Genomic DNA, 22,478 nt, shown 5'->3' on the forward strand with positions numbered 1-22,478 from the left:
GTAGAGGATCGCAGGCGATCCTTTAAATCAGTAGATGCCTATTGATTTCAATAGGAAATAGGCAATGGTTTTAAGAGTATATCCATTGGGGGAGACTAAACACGGTGGACTTGGAAACCCTGCAGCGTTATTCACTAAAAGCAATGTCAATGAGATTTTAAGATATCTTATAAGAGGGTTGGAAGTCAGCCTTGTACCTGTTACCAAAAAGACCATGATGATATATTCTCATCGATATTAGATGATGTGGAAAAGCAGATGGCAGAAGAAGGGCTCCCACCTGTAGGACAGGAGAGTTCTGGGGTTGGAGATGTGGGTATGCCAGAGCTGATTAATATTCAGTGTTTGCTGTCAAATAACCTGCAGGAGATTGCAGCCAAAAACAGCAATAATTTGCATATTGTTCCCCCATCTAACCTGCCAAACCCCATACCAGCAACAGCCCCTGATTAAAGGTGCAGCGTGGCCATTAACAATGAAGAAGGACTGTACAGTGCGGTCTTCATTATTAAATGAAAGGCAGCTGCGGGCCACAAGGTTCTTCACCGCAGCATGACCGCAACCCGCCCTCTATTTAACAATTGTATTATCATAGCTTGCTAATACATGAGATGATGCAGTACCTTCCGATAATGGTGGAGATATTACCTATATGAGGGTCTTTGGCTGTGAAAAGATATGCAGACCAGGGCACCCAGAGGTTTAAATCTTCACTCAGACCTTGCGTGTGAGACAGGACATGCAAGAGTGAGCTGGTGGCTGTTGCTGTAGTGTAGACGGATCGAGTGTTATTCCATAGGTCATCAATATTTCAATCCCTGGGAAAATCCCTTTCATAGTTACAGGTGCATGGACATTCAGGGCAATAGTTTGGGAGTTCCTGGACTGGGTTCCCCCAAAATCAGCAGCATGCATGCATCTAGATGACCTCATAACATATACAAACCCTAACAAGGGTTGTATAGAGGCGTCTGTGGACATTTTGCTGGTTGTGGCTGCTTCATCTATTAGAGGCATTTTTCTTATATATCAGTTGCTTCTTCTCTGCAGAGATCAGAAGGAATTCTTTTGGGAGTTGTAGGATCTGATGTTCCCTTGCGTGAACTGTTGAAATTGGCTCCGAGGTACAAGGTAAGAAATGACTGTATATAATAACTGGAGTCATAATATTACAAATCCACAGCGCCCTCAGGTGATGACACTATTTAATGTTTTGATATGATGCCTATAAGAAATTATTTTTCTTTTCTCTTTCTTATTTCCTCAGCTCGGGGTTCATGGTTACGCCTTTCTGAACACAAATAACGGTTACATACTCTCTCACCCTGACCTGCGCCCCCTGGTGAGCTTTTCTGTAACTACTATTATTCAACTTCGTAATGCTGTAGGCACAAAATGGCCTGTCTATTGTGGGACTGACAATACGTTTTCTGAATAAGGCACACACTAAGGGCATTGAAAATGACAATTCATACAAATATTTACTTGTTTGATTCAAAGCCCCTAGACCCTAGTGTTAATAAAGCAGCAATGGGGATAGGGGAGTGGTGTGCTGTGTCCCTCTCAACGGGTCCCTTGTGCCTCATAAAAATAATCCAATATCTGTTTTTTATCTTCCAGTACAAGGAAGGAAAGAAACTTAGACCAAAGCCGAATTATAACAGTGTTGACCTTTCAGAAGTGGAATGGGAAGATCGGGACGAGATTGTGAGTAACATGATGTGCTAGATTATGTTGCCTTGAAAAAGTATTGATACCTCTTGAACTTTTCCACATTTCTTCACGTTACGCCCACAAACTTAAAGGGATTATCCGACACCAACAAATGCTCCCCCATATGCCGGGCCCCTCACATTGATTCTACTTGCTTTATCCCCACACCTGGTCCCTGCATGGCCACAGCTGCTTCTCCCCATGCGCGGATGAAAATATCCGGTGTCGGGAGTCAGCAGCCAATAACAGGCGGGGACGGGGACAAGCCTTCCTAGCATCGCGGTTGACGCTAGGGAGGCTCATCCCTGTCACTTCCTGACATTGGCTGCCCCCCCCCCCCCCCCGTCCCCCGACACCGGATGTTTTCATCCGCGCATGGGGAGAAGCAGCTGTGGCCATGCGGAGACCAGGAGCGGCGTGGGGAGCCAGGTAAGAAGAATCAGTGTGAGGTTCCCAGCATATGGGGAAGCATTTGTTAGTGTCGGATAGCCCCTTTATAGGGGTTGTCCCACGAAAAATATTCTACAGTTTTCAATATCCATAGCCATTGAAGTATTCAATAAAATATCAGTATAGCGCCACCTACTGCTCACTGAGAAAGCCGCACGTGCTCAGTTTCATCTTTCAACTGCCTCCTGAGCTGTGATAGGTAGACTATGGACACGCCCACTTAGCTGAAGCAGAAAAGACACTCCCCTTGAGCTGTCAGCTTGATATAAATATAGCAGAGCAATGAATGGGGAGATCTCTGGATCCATGTGAGGTACAGGGCTGGTTCTAGGGTTGTTAGAAAGAGGTTTTAATGTACTGTCATTGTTTACATTAGTCATGGGATAACCCCTTTAAATGTATTTTATTGGCATTTAATGTGATAGACCAACACAAAGTTAAAGGTATGTGTAAAGCGGGAAAAAAAATTATACTTTGTTTTTAATAATTTTCATAAATAAAAATCTGGAAACTGTGGCGTGCATTTGTATTCAGTCCCCCTAAATCAAGTCTTTTAGGACCAGCTTTCACTGCAATTACAGCTGCAAGTCTTTTGGGGTAGGTCTCTACCAGCTTTGCACATCCAGAAGCTGAAATATTTGCCCATTCTTCTTTGCAAAATATCTCAAGCTCAGTCAGATTGGATGAAGAACATCTGTGAACAGCAATTTTCAAGTCTTGCCACAGATTCTCAATGGGATTTAGGTCTGGACTTTGGGCCATTCTAACACATGAATATGCTTTGATCTAAACCATTTAATTGTAGCCAGTGGCGTACCGCCAATATAGGCAGACACCGCCGTTGCTATGGGGCCCGCGGCACTGGGGGGCCCGGAGAGCAGGAAAGGCCCCGCCCACTCAGTTTGGCTCCGCCCACTCAGTTTGGCTCCGCCCACTCTGTTTACCGTGGAAAAAAGTTTAATATGTGGCGCAGCGGAGCACTTGTGTTCATTCAGCATCCAGCGACCGTCTACCCCGCTCCCAGCCCAGTTTCTGTCTGACCTGCGGATCTATTCAGTCAAGAGCTTGCTGCACATAACACTGGCCAATCAGCGCAAGTCAGCAGAAAGAGGCAGCTCCTGATTGGCCAGTGTATTGCTGGCACAGGCATGCTGCACCCAGACTCCGACCCGAGGGTAACATCGCCACTCACCTCGCATCACATCTGCGTGCCACCGCCTAGTCAACAGCTGACGGGCACAGCACAGGCCAGTGGAGGACCGCTGCTGACGGGACAGACAGAGTGACATGGTCACTAAGGTCTATATCGCTGGTTGGTGTGGTACAGTAGTTCATGTAGAACTTCGATTGAGCATGCAGCAAGAGAGGACTCATAGGGAGGGGGACATGCTTTTTCTCCTACACTGTCCTCTATGAGCCTTAACCCCCACCCCGAGTCCTCTATGAGCCCCAACCCCTAATGCTCCCCCAAAATGCCCGGGAGGGAGTAGGAGGAAAGCACACTGGCTCCTATGAGACTCCCCCCCCCCCCCCAGGTCCACTATGAGCCTCCCTAACCAGGCCCAATGCCCCCCAAGGGGGGTGGGAAAAGAGTAGTAGGAAAGCACACTGGTCTCTATGAGCCTCCCCCTGAGTCTTCTATGAGCCCCCACAACCCCTAATGCCCCCCAAAATGCCCAATAGGGGGAGAAAAGCACACTGTCCTAAGACTTTAGAGGGGCATTAGGGGTTTGGGGGACTCATAGAGGACTCGGGGGGAGGCTCATAGAGGACAGTGTGCTTTCCTCGTACACCTACTCCTCGTTCCTGAGCATTTTGGGGGGCATTAGAGGTTGGATAACCCTTCTAACTCCTTGCTGCTGATCTTGAGTGTGCACATAGCCACTAATTATATTCCCCCAACCCCCCACCCAACACATCAGTCACCTTTAGGGGGGGATATGATTGGTGGCTATGTGCACACTCAGCATCACCAGCAAGGAGTTAAAGGGGTTTGGGCAGTAGCATACTGCAACCGTTTGGGGTAACAGAAGTTATGATAAAATGGTGGCGTGGCATGGGAGGAGTCAGGAGGTGGGATGGGCCAGGGGTGGGTAGTGGGCGGAGTTAGGGGGCCCAATTCAGATTCTTGCTATGGGGCCCGGTGATTTCTATGTACGCCCCTGATTGTAGCTCTGGCTGTATGTTTAGGGTCGTTTCCTGCTTGATGGTGAACCTCTGCCCCAGTCTCAAGTCTTTTGCTGTCTCTACCAGGTTTTCCTTCAGGATTTCCCTGTATTTAGCTCCATCCATCTTCCCATCAACTCTGACCAACTTCCCTGTCCCTGAAGAAAAGCATCCCCACAGCTTGATTCTGCCTCCACCATGTTTCACGGTGTGCATGGTGTGTTCAGGGTGATGTGCAGTGTTAGTTTACAGCAACACAGTGGCATTTAGGTAAAAAAGTTAAACTTTGGTCTCATCTGACCAGAGCATCATCTTTCACATGATTGCTGTATCCCTAACATGGCTTGTGGCAAACTGCAAGTGGGACTTCTTATGGCTTGCTTTAAAAAATGGCTTTCTTGGCAGATTTGTGAAGTACATGACTAACAGTTGTCCTGTGGACAGATTCTCCCACCTGAGCTGTGGATCAGTGCAGCTGCTCCAGAGTGACCATGGATCTCTTGGCTGCTTTTCTAATTAGTGCTTTTTTTGAACGGCCATGTCTTGGTAGGTTTGCAGATGTTCCATACAGCTCAGGGCAAGGGAGAGCATCGGAGCATGAAATTCTGTGCTGTATCTTATAGCAGTCACTGACTGGTTATGCCATGTTTAAAAGAGTTTTCTGAGACTTTAATACTGATGACCTATACTCCACATATGTCATCGGTATCTGATCGGTGGGGGTCTGACACCTGGGATCCGCGCTGATCAGCTGTTCGAGAAGGCAGCAGCACTCTTGTGAGCGCCACTGCCTCCTTATGGATTACCATGCACAGCACTGTACATTGTATAACGGCTGTGCTTGGTATTGCAGCTCCATTCACTTCCTAGGCCACGTGATCGCAGTAGTGCCGCCGCCTTCTCTTAAATTTTCTTAGGCCAATGACGACAGCTGACGAGCCTACCAAGCACAGTGCCACACATAGTATAGCGGCTATGCTTAGTATCACACTTAGCCCCAATCACTTCTATGGGGCTGAGCTGCGCCTAGGCCACATGACGGACGAACGTGTCGTCATTGGCCTAGGAAAAGCTGAGAGAAGGCTGCAGCACTACTGTGAGCACTGCTGCCTACAGATAAAAATCCTATAAAATGTCACCTGTCTGACTTGGGAAGAAGTGCAGCGCCACCTTTAAAAGATTAAAATAAACTTATCACCTGCTCCAGATGGTGTACACCCCTGCATACTAAGGGAACTAAGAAATGTAATAGACATACCCTTATTTCTAATAATTACTGATGTTCTTATGGCTGGGTCTGTCCTGCAGGACTGGCGCATAACAAATGTGGTGCCAGTATTCACAAAGGAGTCAAAAAGTAATCCTGAAAACTATAGGCCTATAGGTTTAACCTGTATTGTGGATAAATTGTTTCAAGGTTTTCTAAGAAATGCTATCCTGGAGTATCTCAATGAAAGTAAGTGTATAACACTGTATCAGCATGGCTTCATGAGGGATTGATCTTGTCAAATTGTTCAAATCAGTTTCTATGAGGAGGTAAGTTCTAGACTGGACTGGGTGGAGTGACTGGATACCGTATATCTTGATTTTTTTCAAAGCATTTGAAACTGTGCCACATAAAGTTGGTATATAAAATAAGAATGCTTAGACTAGAGGAAAATGTGTGTATCTGAGAAAGTAACTGGCTCAGTTATAGAAAGCACAGGGGGGTTATTAATTGTACTTAATCAGATGGGGTCACCATTAGTAATGGGTTACCACAGGGGTCAGTATTGTGTCCTGTTCCCTTTATTATATCCATAAATGATCTTGTAGAGACATTGTACAATTAAATATCCATTTGCAAGCATTATTAAACCGTGTAAAGTAATTATCCCTTTCCTGATTAAGCTATTTTCTGTTTTTGGGTTGGGCGTCACTCAAATATCAGGCAAACATATGTCCAAGTTGGGTTATATCAGAGTAAATTTTATAATAAATATCACACGCATAATACAAACAACATGTTGCATAAAAACAATATACTTTAAAAACAGCAATATATAAAAAATCTAAATTAAAAATAGATGAATAACACTGAATTCCAAAAGTCTGTGGCCCAAAGAGATAGAGTCTCACACAATGTATGTCACTATAAGGCTGTATCACCGTGACCTTTATAATTCATCCCAAAGTTTGTGGCCCAGAAAGATGGAGTCTCATACAAATGTATATCACAATGGGCTGACCGTAAAAGTCATATATTTATAATATACGTAATGGTGCTTGTATAGCAGTGCTCAAGCGATACTCATATATCAGGGTACTTTACCACTCCTGCGTCTTCTTTGACCGTTGGTTCGCTTGTACACCTGGAGCTTTAATCAAGTGCTCTGTTGTGAGCTGCAAGGACCTGCAGGTAGGATTTCCCAGGCTCTTAAGTGTTCGTTGTAGCGGTATAGCTTTATTCCACCGCCAGGACCTATGTGGCGTCCCACGTGGTACACTAGGCGGTCATGTGATTTATCCTTCTAGGCGGGGATTTCAAATTTCCTTAGGTGCAGGTGATTTGCTCCGTTGTTGCTTTAAGTCCAAGTGGGGACATGCGGTTCCAAGCGCTTCTTTCTTGGTGGTCCCTCACTGTCAATACCATACGCGTTTCGGGGTAAAGAGACCCCTTCTTCAGTGGTGAAGAAGGGGTCTCTTTACCCCTAAACGCGTATGGTATTGACAGTGGTATTGACACGCGTATGGTATTGACAATTTCTTCCTTTTTACTCTATCAGCATTAGGGAGTGCTGCAGGGCAGTGCACCTTTCCAAAAGTGGAACAGTGAGTGAGCCACCATTTTTTCTACATTTGTATTTTCTGTTTTTGCGTTTTCAATTCTTGCTCCCTACCTTTCCGGAGCCATAACTTTTTTATTTTTCCTTATGAGGACTTGCTTTTAGTGGAATAAGTTGTACTTTCTAATGGCACCATTTAATATTGCGTAGGATGTAGTGGGAAGCTGGAATAAAAAGTCCAAATGGGGTGGAATTGAAAAAATTAAAGTCAATTCTGCTAGTTTTATGGGTTTTGCTTTTTGTGGCATTCGCTATTCGGTAAAACTGACTTGTGCTCCTCATTCTCCAGGTCAGTACAATTATGGAAATACCATATTTGTATAGTTTTTCTCTTTAATACTTAAAAAAAAAAAAAAAAAAAAACTTTTGTAAAATATTTTTTTATAGTTATGTGTACGGAGCTGTGTGAGCTCTAATTTTTTGTGGGACAATCTGTAGTTTTTATTAATTAACCATTTTGAATTGTGTACAACTTTTTATTCAATTTTTTGGGAGGTAAAATGGCAAATCATCCATTTTAATTTTTTTCAGGTTACGCTATTCACCATATGGGATGAGTTTTTGATATTTTAATAGTACAGTGTTTTTGCACGTGGCGATGCCCATGATGTTAATTTTTTTTATTGTTTATTTTGTCTATTAATAGAAATGGATGGATATAAGTCTGTTTTTCATCCTAAAGAACTATGGAGGTCATTTATGGCACATATTCTGTCACACGCCATGGTGCAGCAGAATCTGCGACTTCTTTCCTGCTAATGCCAGGTCTAAAAAAGTGGGCATGGTGTGGGCGGGGAAGGGGACGGGCCAGTTGGCCCGTCTCATTCATCATTTTCAACGCCTGGTTTAGGCGCAGAAAATGGTCTAAATGTAAGACAGCTAGGAAGCTGGATGCGACAAAGTTATGTAGAGGTCTATGCCTCTTCGGCGATCCACTGCCAGCTATAGTGCTTATTTAGACCGCCGTCTAAAATGCAGGTCCTAATAAATGTGCCCCTAGGTCTTGTACTTTATTCACATTCTAGGTTGCATTCACACTAACTAGAGTATTTGGTTACTTGTGTCCCTGTCGTGACTTTCCATATTTTGTTTACCTGCACACAGCTTCGGAGTGCAATGATCAATGGAGAGACAGGAACCCTATCGATGGAGGTCAAGGTCACTGTTGACAAAGGGGTAAGATGCCAGATGCTTTTCATCAAGCAAATATATTCTAGGCACATCTAAAATAAACTACGCTTTGCGTGGAGTAATGGTTCTCCCCACTTGATACTGCTCTTCTTATGGAGCCAATCTTCTTTTCCATTCCCAAATGAAAATAAAGAGAAAGGGGATGAACTCCTCACCTTTACATTCAGCTCCCCTGGGTAACTTCAGATAAATGACAGTCATACAATACTCCTAGGCACCTTGACATTCACCCTACAAATTCAACCTGTTCTTTTACAGAAGCGTGTCCTGTTCCTGACCAGCGACTATTTCTACACGGCCATCAGTGACACTCCATTCAGGTACAACAGTAAATAGAACTATCCACAGATCTTCTGTCGATCTTCTGGGGCCCTGTGGAGGCCATATAATCACTTCCAGGACTCCTTGTACTTCTTTACTCTGAAGATGGTTCCTAATGACATTGGCCGTATGTTTGGAGCCAGTCAGATGCCTCCCTCATGGTATTGCATAATGGATAAGTATCTGCCTGTATTTTTCAGCATTGAGGACCCCATTAATCCTGACCATGTTGAAGACTCTAAAGGCAGTGGTTTGCTGAGAAAACAGTGCAGCAGATGAAAACCTATCATGCTTACTTCCATTCAAAATCGGAAAAGGTCTAACAGTGCCATCAGCTGAGAACTGGGAGAAACCAGTTGAACCCAAGTACACCCATTTATTATATGAAGAAGTCTGGCCTTAATTGTTCTTCATGAAAGAATTTAGGCCAAAATTCCATAATATCAATGTGGAAACAAGGCTAAGCGACTCAACTATGCACAAAAACATAGGCACTGGGGTGCAAAAAAATGGCAGCAGGTGCATTGTCAAAATTTGAAATATTTGGCAGAAACATAAGACAGTTTGTTCAACAAAAGGCTGGAGATCGGTACAATGATGAGTGTCTGCAGACAACAGTGGAGCATGGTGGAGGTTGCTTTTAAGTTTAGGGCCTCATTTCAGCAAATGGATTTGGGGCTTTGGTCAGGATTAATGGTGTCTTTAGTGCTGATAAAACACAGGCAGATACTTATCAGGCAGTACCCTCAGAATTATCTTCAGCGTATAGAAGAGCAAGGAGTCCTGGAAGTGATGATATAGCCACAGAGCCCTACTGTTAATATCATCGAGTCTGTCTGGGATTCCATGAAGAGACAGAAGGATTTGAGCAGGCCTACATTCACAGAAGATCTGTAGTTAGTTCTCCAAGATGTTTGGAACAACTCCCTTGTTGAGTTCCTACAAGAACTGTGTACAACTAGAAGAATTGATGCTGTTTTGAAGGCAAAAGGCGGTCACACAAAATACTGATTGGATTTAGATTGCTCTTTTGTTCATTCACTTTGCATTTTATTCATTGCTAAAAATAAACTATTAACACTTTGTTTTCAAAGCATTTTTATTTTGCAGTATTTTTCCACACCTGCCTAAAACATTTGCAAAGTACTGTATATAGACTATTTTTTTGGTAAGGCCTCCTGCACACGACCATATGGCTTTTTCAGTGTTTTGCAGTCCGTTTTTTACGGATCCGTTGTTCCATTTTTTGTTTCTGTTTCCGTTCCATTTTTCCATAGTAATTACATAGTAAAAATTTGGTTGGGCATAAAATTTTCAATAGATGGTTCCGCAAAAACAGAACAGATACGGAAGACATACAGAGTACATTCCATATGTGTTCCATTTTTTTTTTGCGGACCCATTGACTTGAATGGAGCCACGGAACATGATTTGCGGGCAATAATGGGACATGTTCTATCTTTCAACGGAACAGAAATACGGAAACGGAATGCATATGGAGTACATTCCGTTTTTTTGGCGGAACCATTGAAATGAAACGTTCCGTAGATGGGCTGTATATGGAACGCAAAAAAACGGCCTGTAAACAGGGAAAAAAAGCGGTCGTGTGAAAAAGGCCTAAGAAACATTATAATCACAAAACTCTATTTAAGGGTCCATTCACACATCCGTAAGTGTTTTGCGGATCCGCAAAATACGGACACCTGCAATGTGCGATCCTCAATTTGCGGACCGCACATCACAGACACTACAATAGAAAATGCCTTTTCTGGTCTGCAATTGCGGACAAGAATAGGACATGTTTTATTTTTTTCAGGAACGGAATTGCGGATCCCGCAAAAACTGGATGCGGATCCCGAAAATGCGAAGGCGGATCCCGGAAATGCAGATTCGCATCAGTTCCAGCTCCATTGAAAGTGAATGGGTTTGCAAATTGCGGAACGAATGCGGACCCAAATTACGGACGTGTGAAAATTACGGACGTGTGAATGAACCCTAAGGCTAGTTTCACACTGGCGGCAAGGAATTCCGCCAGGCCGTTCCAGCGGGTGAACAGCCTGTCAGATCCGTGCTGCCCCTAGTGCACACGTGCTAGTGCACGGCAGCGCATTCCGGCGGCAGCACAGCAGTGCATGCCAAGAGTCGGCCGGAATAAAAGTACTACATGCGCTGCCGTGCTGCCGGAACTCCAACCCGCCCCCATTATAGTCAATGGGGCCAGAGCGGTAGTCCGGGGACACGCGTGCACTAGCGGCAGCACGGATCCAACAGGCTGTTCACCCACCAGAACAGCTTTCAGTAGTTCTTTGCCGCTAGTGTGAAACCAGCCTTAAACAGAGTTTTGTAATTCTTATTGATTATGTTTCTTTTGCTTGCTGTTAGTGTGAAACTAGCCTAAGAAAAAGCACAAAATGTTTCTTGTAGGTAAAAAATCCTGTTTTGTGATCACAAAATGGACTGTATAAGATGGCAGCACATGGTATTGGCTCTGTGGTTTGCAATAGCAATATTCTCTCAACAAGGACAATAACCATCTTGTGTCTTTTTCTTTCACTTTTAGCCTTGGGGTTGTGTTGACACGTGGACATGGAGAGTACATTCTCATAGGAAACACCTCTCTAGAAGAAGGTGAGAAGACATGCACTATGCTACCTAGGCCTGACTCTATGTTTGCACCATAGATGTGGCCCCTACAGTTGCCTTGGGGTGCATACAGTGAGGACCCAGCTCAGGTTATCACTGTACACTTTTCCTACTGAAACTGCATTTATTATTGGGTATTAATGAACTTTATATTGGAGTGCCATGTTACAGCTATTTGACCTGTAGAGCCCAAAAAAATTAAGAATTGTGCTGGTCTTTAAGGCCCAAAATGGTGTGTGTATTAAGAAGTTACTGTACTAAGGCCCCTCCCTCTCCTCAATAACCAGTATATGGGGGGACATGGCCTGGCTGGCATGGTGCCCTTAGGGTTAGGGCCTAAATATCCCTGGATGGTAAGGTGTGATGTGCATGAACCAACACCAACAGGGGGCCCCATTATGTTAGTCACTGACTGGATAGCCTTATATCAAGTTGTGCATTAAAGGGGTATTCTGGTTACATTCAGTTATCCCCTATCCACAGGATAAGGGATAACTATTAGATCAGTGGGGGTCCTATTGCTGGGACCCCAGCACCGATCAAGAGAATCGGGGCCCCATACCCCATGGAGCGCCTCAAAATGAACCGAGTGGCCAGTCAGGCTTCATGCGCTTAGCCTCTCCTTTCATTTCTTTGGGAGTTCCAGAGATAGCTTAGCGCAGTACTTGGCTATAGGGCTGAAACGATTACTTAAATTAATCAGTGACTCAAATTTATATAGTGCACGTAAGTGCACACTATGACCTGACGCTGTGTGACATCAGGTCCCAATGCAGCGTGTGAAGAAGCGGAAGGAAGATCTGTTGACTGTCGGCAGCGCCCCTACAGAAAAGGTAAGTATTTTGGTTCACTGGCACTGTGGCTGGGCACTGATGGCTGGGGGGGGGAACTGATGCCATGGGGAAGTTCATAGGAGTGGGCGCAGCTTGTGGCACTGGGGGGAGTTCATCGTACTGGGGAAAGAGCTTGTGGCACAAGGGAGGGGGAGCTGATAGCACTGGGGGCAAGCTGATGGCACTTTGGGGGGGCAACTGATGTCACTGGCAGAAGAGCTGGTGGCACTGGGGGAGGAGCTGGTGGCATTGGAGGGGAAACTGGTGGCATTGGATGGAGAACTGATGGGACTAGCGGGGAGCTGATGGCACTGGGGTAGCTGGTGGCACTGCTGGAGGAACTAATGGCATTGGAGGGGGAACTAATGGCACTGGGGGGGAGCAACTGATGGCATGTGGACACCGGGGGAGCTGGTGGCACTGCTGGAGGAACTAATGGCATTGGAGGGGGAACTAAAGGCACTGGGTGAGCAACTGATGGCATGTGGACACTGGTGGCACTGAGGGAGCTGGTGGCACTTCTGGAGGAACTAATGGCATTGGAGGGGAAACTGATGGCACTGGGGGGAGAAGCAACTGATGGCATGTGGGAGCTGATAGCACTGGGGGGAACTGGTGGCACTGGGGGAGGAACTAATGGCACTGGGGGAGGAACTAATGGCACTGGAGGAGGAACTAATAGCACAAGGGAGGGGAAACTGATGGCTTTTGGGGTGGGGGGGCAGAAGGCATGGGGAAGATGATGACACTGGGGGGAACTGATGGCATGGGAGAAAACGTTCTTTAAATTAGTTTTTCTTATTAGAGTACTCAATTAATCATTGGATTAATCGGTAGAATACTTGTTTACTAAAATCATCGATAGCTGCAGCCCTACTTGGCTACCTCTGGAACTCCCATAAAAATGAATGCATGCCCGAATGGCCTCTCTGTTCATTTCGGGAGGGCTCAACAGGGTATGGGTGCCCCATTCTCGTGATTGGTGGGGGTCCAGCAGTAGGACCCCACCAATCTAAATGTTATTCTTTATCCTGTGGATAGGGGATAACTTATTATAACCAGCATACCCCTTTAGAGTAGACCTGAAAAAGCCTATAAGGGACAATAGAAATATGTAAAGAAGGAATTTTGTGCTCATTTTCACTGTGGCGTATTTTTCAGGGCTTCACGACCTGCTGCATCCTGATCTCACCTTGGCCAATGAATGGTGAGGGGTTATGGACTTTGTGTACGTCAGGGAAAGGGGATTGTTTGAAGTTAAATGATAATGTTATGTTACCTGTATGTGCCTTCATTCAACTTTTTGTCCACCCTGAAGTAGTGGCAATTATATGGCCATTATGTGTTTGACTTATGAGGCTGCACAGCGCCATTTACAATATGGGTACACGTTAATGTGTTCTCAGGATATACTGCATTACAGACATAGACCCCGACCATCGCAAACTCAATCAGCTACAGGCAGTCACTCGCTTCCTGACGGGAGAAGAGCCAGACCTGGAGTGTGAGTATTGTCATAATGATACCAGTAAGAATGTTACAGTGGTGGCCATTGTTTTATCATGACAAACATGTTAGAATCTTATGATTGATATGGATATGACAGCATGCTAAGAAGTGATGTCTTCTTTCTTCTCAAAGTGCTTAGCCAGCATCAGACTGAAGTCCCTTGGGCCCACCAGACAAAATTATTCTGAGGGCTCACCCTCTGTGTCTATAGGACCTATTTTATTAGGGGTCCATTATTATCAGACCATTGGCCCACTGGAGGGTCCTCGGGCACTCATACTAGCTTCTCTCCATAAGGAGAAATAGTACCCCCCAAATCTCATACAGGATGTAACTCAGGATCAGTACAGGATAAGTAATGTATGTACACAGTGACTCCACCAGAAGAATAGTGAGTGCAGCTCTGGAGTATAATACAGGATGTAACTCAGGAACAGTAAATGATAAGTAATGTATGTACCCAGTGTTTTCATAGGTAGAATGGTGATTGCAGCTCTGGAGTATAATACAGAATGTAGCTCAGGATCAGTACAGGATAAGTAATATAGGTAGACAGTGACAAAATCAGTAGAGTACTGATTGCAGATGTGGAATATAATACAGGATGTATCTCAGGATCAGTACAGAATAAGTAATGTAGTGTATAGTGACTCCACCAGCAGAATGGTGAATGCAGCTCTGGAGTATAATACAAGATGTAACTCAGGATAAATACAGAAAAAGTAATGTAATGTATGTATACAGTGGCTCCACCAGCAGAATAGTGAATGCAGCTTTGGAGTATAATACAAGATGTAACTCAGGATAAATACAGAATAAGTAATGTAATGTATGTATACAGTGGCTCCACCAGCAGGATAGTGAGTGCAGCTCTGTAGTATGATATAAGTTGTAACATAGGATCAGTACATGATAAGTAATGTAATGTATGTCTACAGTGAGTCAACCAGCAGAATAGTGAAGGCAGCTCTGGAGTATAATACAGGATGTAACTCAGGATCAGTACAGGATTAGCAATGTATGTACACAGTGACTCCACCAGCAGAATAGTGAAATCAGCTCTGGAGTATAATACAAGATGTAACTCAGGGTCAGTACAGAAAAAGTAGTGTCATGTATGTACACAGTGACTCCACCAGCAGGATAGTAAGTACAGCTCTGTAGTATGATACAAGTTGTAACATAGAATCAGTATATGATAAGTAATATAATGTATGTCTACAGTGACACCACCAGCAGTATAGTGAGTGCAGCTCTGGAGTATAATACAGGATGTACCATAGAATCATTACAGGATAAATAATATAATATATGTACACAGTGACACCACCAGCAGAATAGTGAGTGCAGCTCTGGAGTATAATACAGGTGGTAACTTAGGATCAGTACAGGATAAGTAATGCATGTACACAGGGTCATTCATTGAATGTTGTTAGGGAGTTCTTCCATTCTTGAACATTTTACATTTCCAGGTGATGAGGAGTTGGTGAAGGAAGTTCTTTTTGACGCAGTGGTGACTGCTCCTCTGGAAGCCTACTGGACTCAGGTTGCTCTCAATATGTCCAAGTAAGTAGAAGAGGAAAAGAAATCAGATAAATCAGAACCTGACCACCAACACCACTACTACACCCTCTCAAACCATACACATCCCTCTCTATGCTTTCTGGACCGAGTATCTGGAGGCAATCGGCCAAAATAATTCTGACATTGGCATCTCAGGTTTTTCTGACTTGGAGGGAAGTGATTTATTGACACAAAATACATGGCTGTAAATTACAGGTACTATGAGTCGGAGAAGCTGGTCAGATCATGACTGGAGATGTCAACTGTGTGTATTACTAAGAGGGTTATAGTGATTATATGACGTGTAGGCCACACACACTGCAGGTCCTCTGTACTCGCCTGGTGCTCATCCTTTGTAAGAGTTTATGAACATTCTTTAGGAAAACTAGTGGATAATCAATATGGCTGCCATTAAAGCTTCTACAGAATTAGTCACCAAGCTTTCTCACACCTCTGACTGGTAAACATATGCATCGGAGAAGATGGGTCAGCACTGCGGTTTGCGCGTGGTGCGTGTGTCCAGGGAAGGCGTCAAACTAGTATATCATGAAGGACTGGCACTCGCTTTCTTGACGCTTTCTTATGAAAGGGATGCAAATGAGTTCTTAACAAGCTCTGCCTCTAATGCCACCAGATGTAAGGTAGCTATCCTGAAAGTCAGTGTTCAACCCTTTAAATAGGCCTTTAGACACGACTCGGATATTAATTAAGCCAGCACTTCATCTGCAGACAGTTGTTTCGGGGTGATTGCCCATCATCAGTGCAGAGCAGAGAGTACTGGCTTAACTGGGTGAGAGGTCTAAGTCAGGATTTGGTGGGTACCATCTCTCCTTGCTTGGAGAGAGCGTGCCTTAATTGGCGTGAGGAGACTTACAGGCCATATATGCTCCTCTGGAATTCTGGGAAGAAAGGGATGCAAATGAGCTCTTAACAAGCTCTGCCTTTAATGCCACCAGATGTAAGGCAACCATCCTATAAGTCAGTGTTCAACCCTTTTAAATAGGCTGTGAGACATGATTCGGATATTAAATAAGCCAGCACCTCATCTGTTATTGCCCAAGCTTGTTAAGAGCTCATTTGCATCCCCTTTTCCCAGAATTCCAGAGGAGCATGTATGGCCTATAAGTCTCTTCTTGCTGACTAAGGCACTCTCTACCTAAGGAGAGATAGTACCCCCCAAATCCTGATGATTTGCAGTTTGAAAAAGGCTCAGGCTTAAGCTGAAACTAGTCACTGATGATGCTGTTATGCCTTGAATAACATTTTCTTCATATCGTCAAGAAAGTGAGTGCTGGTCCTTCTTCGCTATATGTACTGGTAGACATATGCAGTGACGTGGGAGCAGGGGATGATGGATTTTCTAACTGGGTAGATTTGCCATTCGGGAAACTGTAAAGCTGCATGACTATTGCATCCAATAGCATACTCACCTTGATTGGTGACCTTTTCGCGCCATTTTACCCCTCATTAGAGATGGATCAAGACCCAGCATCAGGGTATACACCTTTCAACCCCCTGACAGATTTTCCTTTGAATCCTGTATGTGTTTTCTTGCTTGGCAGACAGGATGATGGAATGGAAGTCGCCTTCCTGGGAACTCGTGCTGGACTGATCCGGAAAAGCTTATATGTGGGTGCTGAACAGATGACAAACAAGTGAGTCACAGCACACCCCTGGAGAGTAGCAGAAGTATCATGTAATAATATCCAACCCAAAAAGATAAAACCCATGACCAGCAGATTCTCCATGGAAGGCAAAATTGTAACCCCTCACACACTAAAATATTTTTCTTTATTTATTGCTCTGTTTGATTTGGGTATTTTTTGTCACTTTAGGAACTTTTTGCATTATGAGGAGAAAGAGAGTATTTTCACTATGGACCATTTCCCACTATGGTACAGAAGAGCCGCAGAACACCCTGCAGGCAGCTTTGTGTATCATGTACCAACAGACGAAAGCCCAGGTAAGATATTGTAGATAACTGGGGGAAGTTTTTCAATAGGCATCATTAGCTGAAGTGAAGAAGGTAAATGTGGATTAGCACTGTCATAAATCCTTATATAATAGCTACAGTATATAAATATAGCTATAGAGAGTGCGATGTAGTTGAAGATTGTAGTTCATACTAATCTCCTATAGGTGGCATCATAGAGATGTGGAACTCTCAAAATAAAACCTGCTTTCTCTGTGAATTGCACCAAAATGTCAATGTCTATCGGTGAGGGAGGGGACTAGATATACAGTGGTCCCTCAAGATACAATGGCCTCAGGATGCAATCTTTTCAACATGCAATGGTCTGTCCTGGGCCATTGTAAGTTGAAACTAGACTCAATTAACATAAGTCAGATCCAACCAATCAAAATGGCAATTTTTCTGGCCTGTCTGTGCCAGGAAGAGCTGCCATTTTATTTTTCTGGTACCCGAAGAAGCTCCTCATCAGTGATTTCCAACTTTGAGAATCTATTCCTTCCTGACTTACTGTATCTAAGGCAGTTATGTGCTTATAAATCTTTTTCTCCTTTCACGGCATGACATTTGGGGACTTTGAAACAGATTACTAGTTTTCCATAGAGCTATGGACTGAAGTTACAATGGTTTCAACATACAATGATTGTCCTGGAACCCATTGTAATTTAAAGGACCGCTGTTTTTAAGTAGGATGTTAATCTATTTTATGCTCTGAAATATTTACTACCATTATTTAACATTTTCAGGAATTTTTTTGGGTTGAATTATCCTTAGGTTTCATTCAGAGGTCCGTAGTTCAGGGTCCGCATCCGTTACGCAATTTTGCGGAACGGGTGCGGACCCATTGATCTCAATGGGGCCGCAAAAGATGCGGAGAGCACACCGTGTGCTGTCTGTGTCCGTAGTTCTGTTCCACGGCCCCGTAACAAAGATATTTGGCATGTCCTATTCTTGCCCAAAATCGCGGACAAGAATAGGTATTTCTGTCACAGAGCCGGCCGTGTGCGGTCCGCAAAATGCCAATTTGCCGACCGCAAAACATATGTGTCAATGGACCCTTATTTGTTGTAGGTTGGGATAAGTGAATTGACTTCAGATGAAACATTCGAAGTCGATTCACATAAAACTTAGTTCTAATACTGTACGGAGCTCCTGCTCAGTACAGTATTAGAACAAAGTTTTATGTGAATCGACTTCGGAAGTTTCATCCGAAGTCGATTCGCTCATCCCTAATGAAGAATATTCCAGTGTTTATTTTATTAATTTATATGTTTATAAAATGGGAAATCATAGAATCTTCTAATATACTTGTATTTAAAATTCTGCATACATACATTTTTTTTAAATTAGGCATTTAAAGGGAACCTGTCATCAACTTTATGCTGACCTCACTGTGGGCAGCATAAATTAGTGACAGAAATGCTGATTTCAGCAGTGTGTCACTCATGAGCTAAAAGTAAGTGTTTGCTGAGAACCAGCATCATAATCATTGCCGCTCAGGCCTCGAAAAGTGTCAAATCTACCTGAAAAGAGTCCTGGTTATACATAATCTCCTGCTCTCCTCCCATCTGCTGATGATTGGCAGTTGTCTCCTAGAGAGAAAGGGAGAAAACTAGGTAGAAGTCTGTCAATCAGCACCAGGTGGGCAGGAGAGCAGGAAGTCATGAATAACCAGGACTCTTCTCAGGTGGCCGGACTCTTTTCCAGGCCCAATCTGCAATGATTGTGATGTTGGTTCTCGGCAACCACTTACTTTTAACTTATAAATGACAGACCGCTGAAATCAACTCACCTATCTCTACTTTATTCTGCCGTTAGTATGGGCAGCATAAAGTTGATGACCGGTTCCCTTTAACCCCTACTGTATATGCAGTAGAGTGGTAAAGCCCATGCATCAGTCCTGTGTAATGTGCAGTATCCATGGCTTAACTGAAACATGCTGACACTGATGAGTCATGTCACACTCTTCACATTTTTACATTGTTGGATCTTAACAAGGTTCCAAGTAGAGCTTCAACATGCAACAAGAAGAAATGGGAGTGAGACAAAATATTTTTTGAGCATTCAATTAATTGAAAATAATGATTAAACTGAAACAGACTGTTTTTCAGCTGATCCAAAGTTTAGGACCACATGCCTTTAAAAGGCCAAATCTGTGCAAAGATGTGGATTCATTGTCATTTTCTGTCTGGTAGTCACACGTTGTGATGGCAAAGGCAAAAAAACTCTCTCTTTTTGAACGTGGTTGGGTTGTTGAACTGCATAAGCAGGGTCTCTCACAGCGCGCCATCGCTGCTGAGGTGGGACGCAGTAAGACAGTCATTTGGAATTTCTTAAATGATCCTGAGGGTTATGGAACAAAAAAGTCAAGTGGAAGACCCAAAAAAATGTCATCAGCACTGAGCCGGAGGATCCAATTGGCTGTCCGTCAAGACACTGGACGATCCTCGACCCAGATTAGGGCCCTTACTGGTGCTGAGTGCAGCCCCATAACCATCAGACGCCATCTGAGACTGAAGGGCTTCAAAAACAAAAAATGTCTTCAAAGACCTCGTCTCCTTGAACACCACAGAACTGCTCATTTGGACTTTGCAAGAGAGCACCAAACATGGGACATTCAAAGTTAACCTTGATGGTCCTGATGGTTTCCAACGTTACTGGCATGACAAGCAGATCCCACCTGAGATGTTTTCTACGCGCCAAAGTGGAGGGGGCGCCATAATGGTCTGGGGGGGGGGGGTTTCCTTCAGTGGAACAATGGAGCTTCAGGAAGTGCAGGGGCATCAAACGGCTGCTGGCTATGTCTAGATGTTACAGAGAGCATTCCTCATGACTGAGAGCCCTCGTCTGTGTGGTAACGACTGGGTTTTTCAACAGGACAACGCTACAGTACACAATGCCCACAGGACAAGGGACTTCTTCGAGGAGAATAACATCACTCTTTTGGCCCATCCTGCGTGTTCCCCTGATAAATCCAATTGAGAACCTTTGGGGATGGATGGCAAGGTAAGTTTACAAAAAAGGACAACAGTTCCAGACAGTAGATGGCCTTCGTGCGGCCGTCTTCACTACTTGGAGAAATGTTCCCACTCACCTCATGGAAACGCTTGCATCAAGCATTTTGGAAGTGATAAACAATAATGGCGGAGCTACTCATTACTGAGTTCATGTTTGGAAGTCGGATTTCTGTTTTGGGGGGGGGGGGGGGTTTTGGAGGTGTGTTCCTAAACTTTTGATCAGCTGAAAAACAGCCTGTTTCAGTTTATTCATTGTGTTCATTAAATTGAATGTTCAAAAAATGTTTTGTCTCACTCCCATTTCTTCTTGTTGCGTGTTGAAGCTCTACTTGGAACCTTGTTAAGATCCAGCCATGCTAAATATGTTTTTTTTGCCATTTTTCAAAGTGGTTTTAAACTTTTGATCAGGACTGTACTATATACAGTGTATGTTCTACACCTCAGTACACTATTAACCTGTTATATACCTAGGCAGTTAACTGAAAGCCAGGTCACATGATACTTGTGCTCTTCATTTTACAGGAATAAAATAGGCCATACCATTTTTTTTCTTTAGGGGGAGGCTAATGTATGACTATAATAAAGGTATGCAAACAAAATTTTAAATACATGTATAGTAGAAAATTGTTCAGTATCCTATTGTCTAAAGAAATAAATGTAATGATTAAAACCGGAATACTCTTTAAAGGGGCTGTCCACATTGGAGTAAACCTTTCAGTATATCTTATTATTTGTGTAAAGGCAGTCATAGAGGTGATTTACCCCATTGTACTCCCTCTTTATTAGCCACAGTAGTGAGATCTGTGGTGACATGTAATCTTTACTTTCTATGGACTGTCATTACATAGAATGGGAGGAACACTTGCCCAGCGTTTTCCCTGCCAATAGCCGCTGGTTACCAGGTGGAGAGGTAACAGCTCCCTTGCAGTTTGCTAGTGGGGGGAGACCTGCTGAATGAAAGAAGTGGTCCACTTTAACCACATTATAACTGTATTCAGAAATGTTACTAACAAGGTTGAGGCAATGACAACCTGCCATTCATTATTATGAGAAATGCTTGCTGTGGTCACCATTAATATATGGTGCAACACATCTGCCCAGGTAATACGCAGATATCGCATAAGAGATTGCTATATTTTATGTGCAGCTACCTTTTAATATAAATGTGAATGTTTCCTCTACATGGAATGGAGTGATGTGCAGATGGTCACATTGCTGTCTCCGTACACTAGGTTATATTTCAGTTGTATTTTCTGTCACCTCCCTAACTTCCCTTTTACAGATCATAATCCTAGCGACAACGACATTGCTGAGCCCTCCATCCAGCCACGCGGATGGGAAGAGCGGACTCCTGAGGGTACCTGAATGTCACTTATGATCCTCCTTCAGAGGCCTTTAGTGCCATTTTAACCATTCAGACCCCAGTTCTACCATTTTCATACCCCCCCCCCCCCCATAATGCCATACACTGCCATGTATCCTAGTCATAGGTGGCATTATCCTTGCCAGTTTTACCCATTCTGCAATGTTCCATTGCAGTGTCATCATCATGGCTTCTCTCCGGCAACTCACATACTGTATAATAACGCATGGATGTTGCGTTCTGAGTGGTGAAACTCATCTGTACTCCGGCACGCACCAAGTTAAAGCTGGACTAGGCAGACACAGTTGCACCCACTAAATAGCCCTAGATTTCGTGAGGATACAAAGACCACCCCTCCAACCTCCATTTCTAGTTCTCTTAGGTTCATGGGACGTATGTTTTGTGACTACCTTCAGCTGTGCTGTGTGACTCAGGCTTCAAAAAGTGTAGGATAATGGAAGACGGACAAGAATTTTCTATTCAAAGGGACATTGCGAAACAGTTGCTAAATGTTTTTGCTAATAGGACCTTCCGTTTACCATCTAAATAGCCACATTATTAAGAGTCTTGATGGCCACTAGATAGTTTTGTCTGTATCCTCATGTTGAAAAGGCTATAAAGATGGTCCTCTAAATCCATTAAAAGCAAGCTCCTTTATTTTTACTGGGAAGAATACTGGGAACGCTGACACATGTTGAGCTATACCAGTTCTTGGTTTTCAGACTGCTATGACTGGTAAAGCCCAAAATGCGTCAACATTTCCATTATCCTAATATATTCATATGGGACTTGCTTCTGATAGATTTGGATAATCCGCCCTTTAAGAAAATCTGGATTTGTGAATTGTAATCTGGCCTTTTCTGTTACTTGTGTACCAAGTTTTTTTGCACCGCCTGATTGGTGTCTTGGTGCAGT

The 22,478-nt window shown here is 43.8% G+C and overlaps 1 protein-coding gene across 4 annotated transcripts in view; it reads left to right on the plus strand.

Annotated features, from left to right (window-relative positions):
* CACNA2D4 (calcium voltage-gated channel auxiliary subunit alpha2delta 4) overlaps positions 1–22,478 on the plus strand; it is a 234,855-nt gene that overhangs the window by 57,792 nt on the left and 154,585 nt on the right. For all 4 annotated transcript variants that reach the window (XM_044281372.1, XM_044281371.1, XM_044281373.1 and 1 more), the window contains exons 15-25: positions 1,051–1,131; positions 1,268–1,342; positions 1,621–1,707; positions 8,259–8,330; positions 8,604–8,665; positions 11,227–11,294; positions 13,304–13,349; positions 13,549–13,646; positions 15,124–15,217; positions 16,777–16,869; positions 17,050–17,177. In XM_044281372.1, coding sequence (XP_044137307.1) covers positions 1,051–1,131; positions 1,268–1,342; positions 1,621–1,707; positions 8,259–8,330; positions 8,604–8,665; positions 11,227–11,294; positions 13,304–13,349; positions 13,549–13,646; positions 15,124–15,217; positions 16,777–16,869; positions 17,050–17,177 — 904 coding nt within the window. The remainder of the gene's footprint in view (positions 1–1,050; positions 1,132–1,267; positions 1,343–1,620; positions 1,708–8,258; positions 8,331–8,603; positions 8,666–11,226; positions 11,295–13,303; positions 13,350–13,548; positions 13,647–15,123; positions 15,218–16,776; positions 16,870–17,049; positions 17,178–22,478) is intronic.

This window comes from Bufo gargarizans, chromosome 2, assembly GCF_014858855.1.
Source record: "Bufo gargarizans isolate SCDJY-AF-19 chromosome 2, ASM1485885v1, whole genome shotgun sequence".
Classification (NCBI taxonomy): Eukaryota; Metazoa; Chordata; class Amphibia; order Anura; family Bufonidae; genus Bufo; species Bufo gargarizans.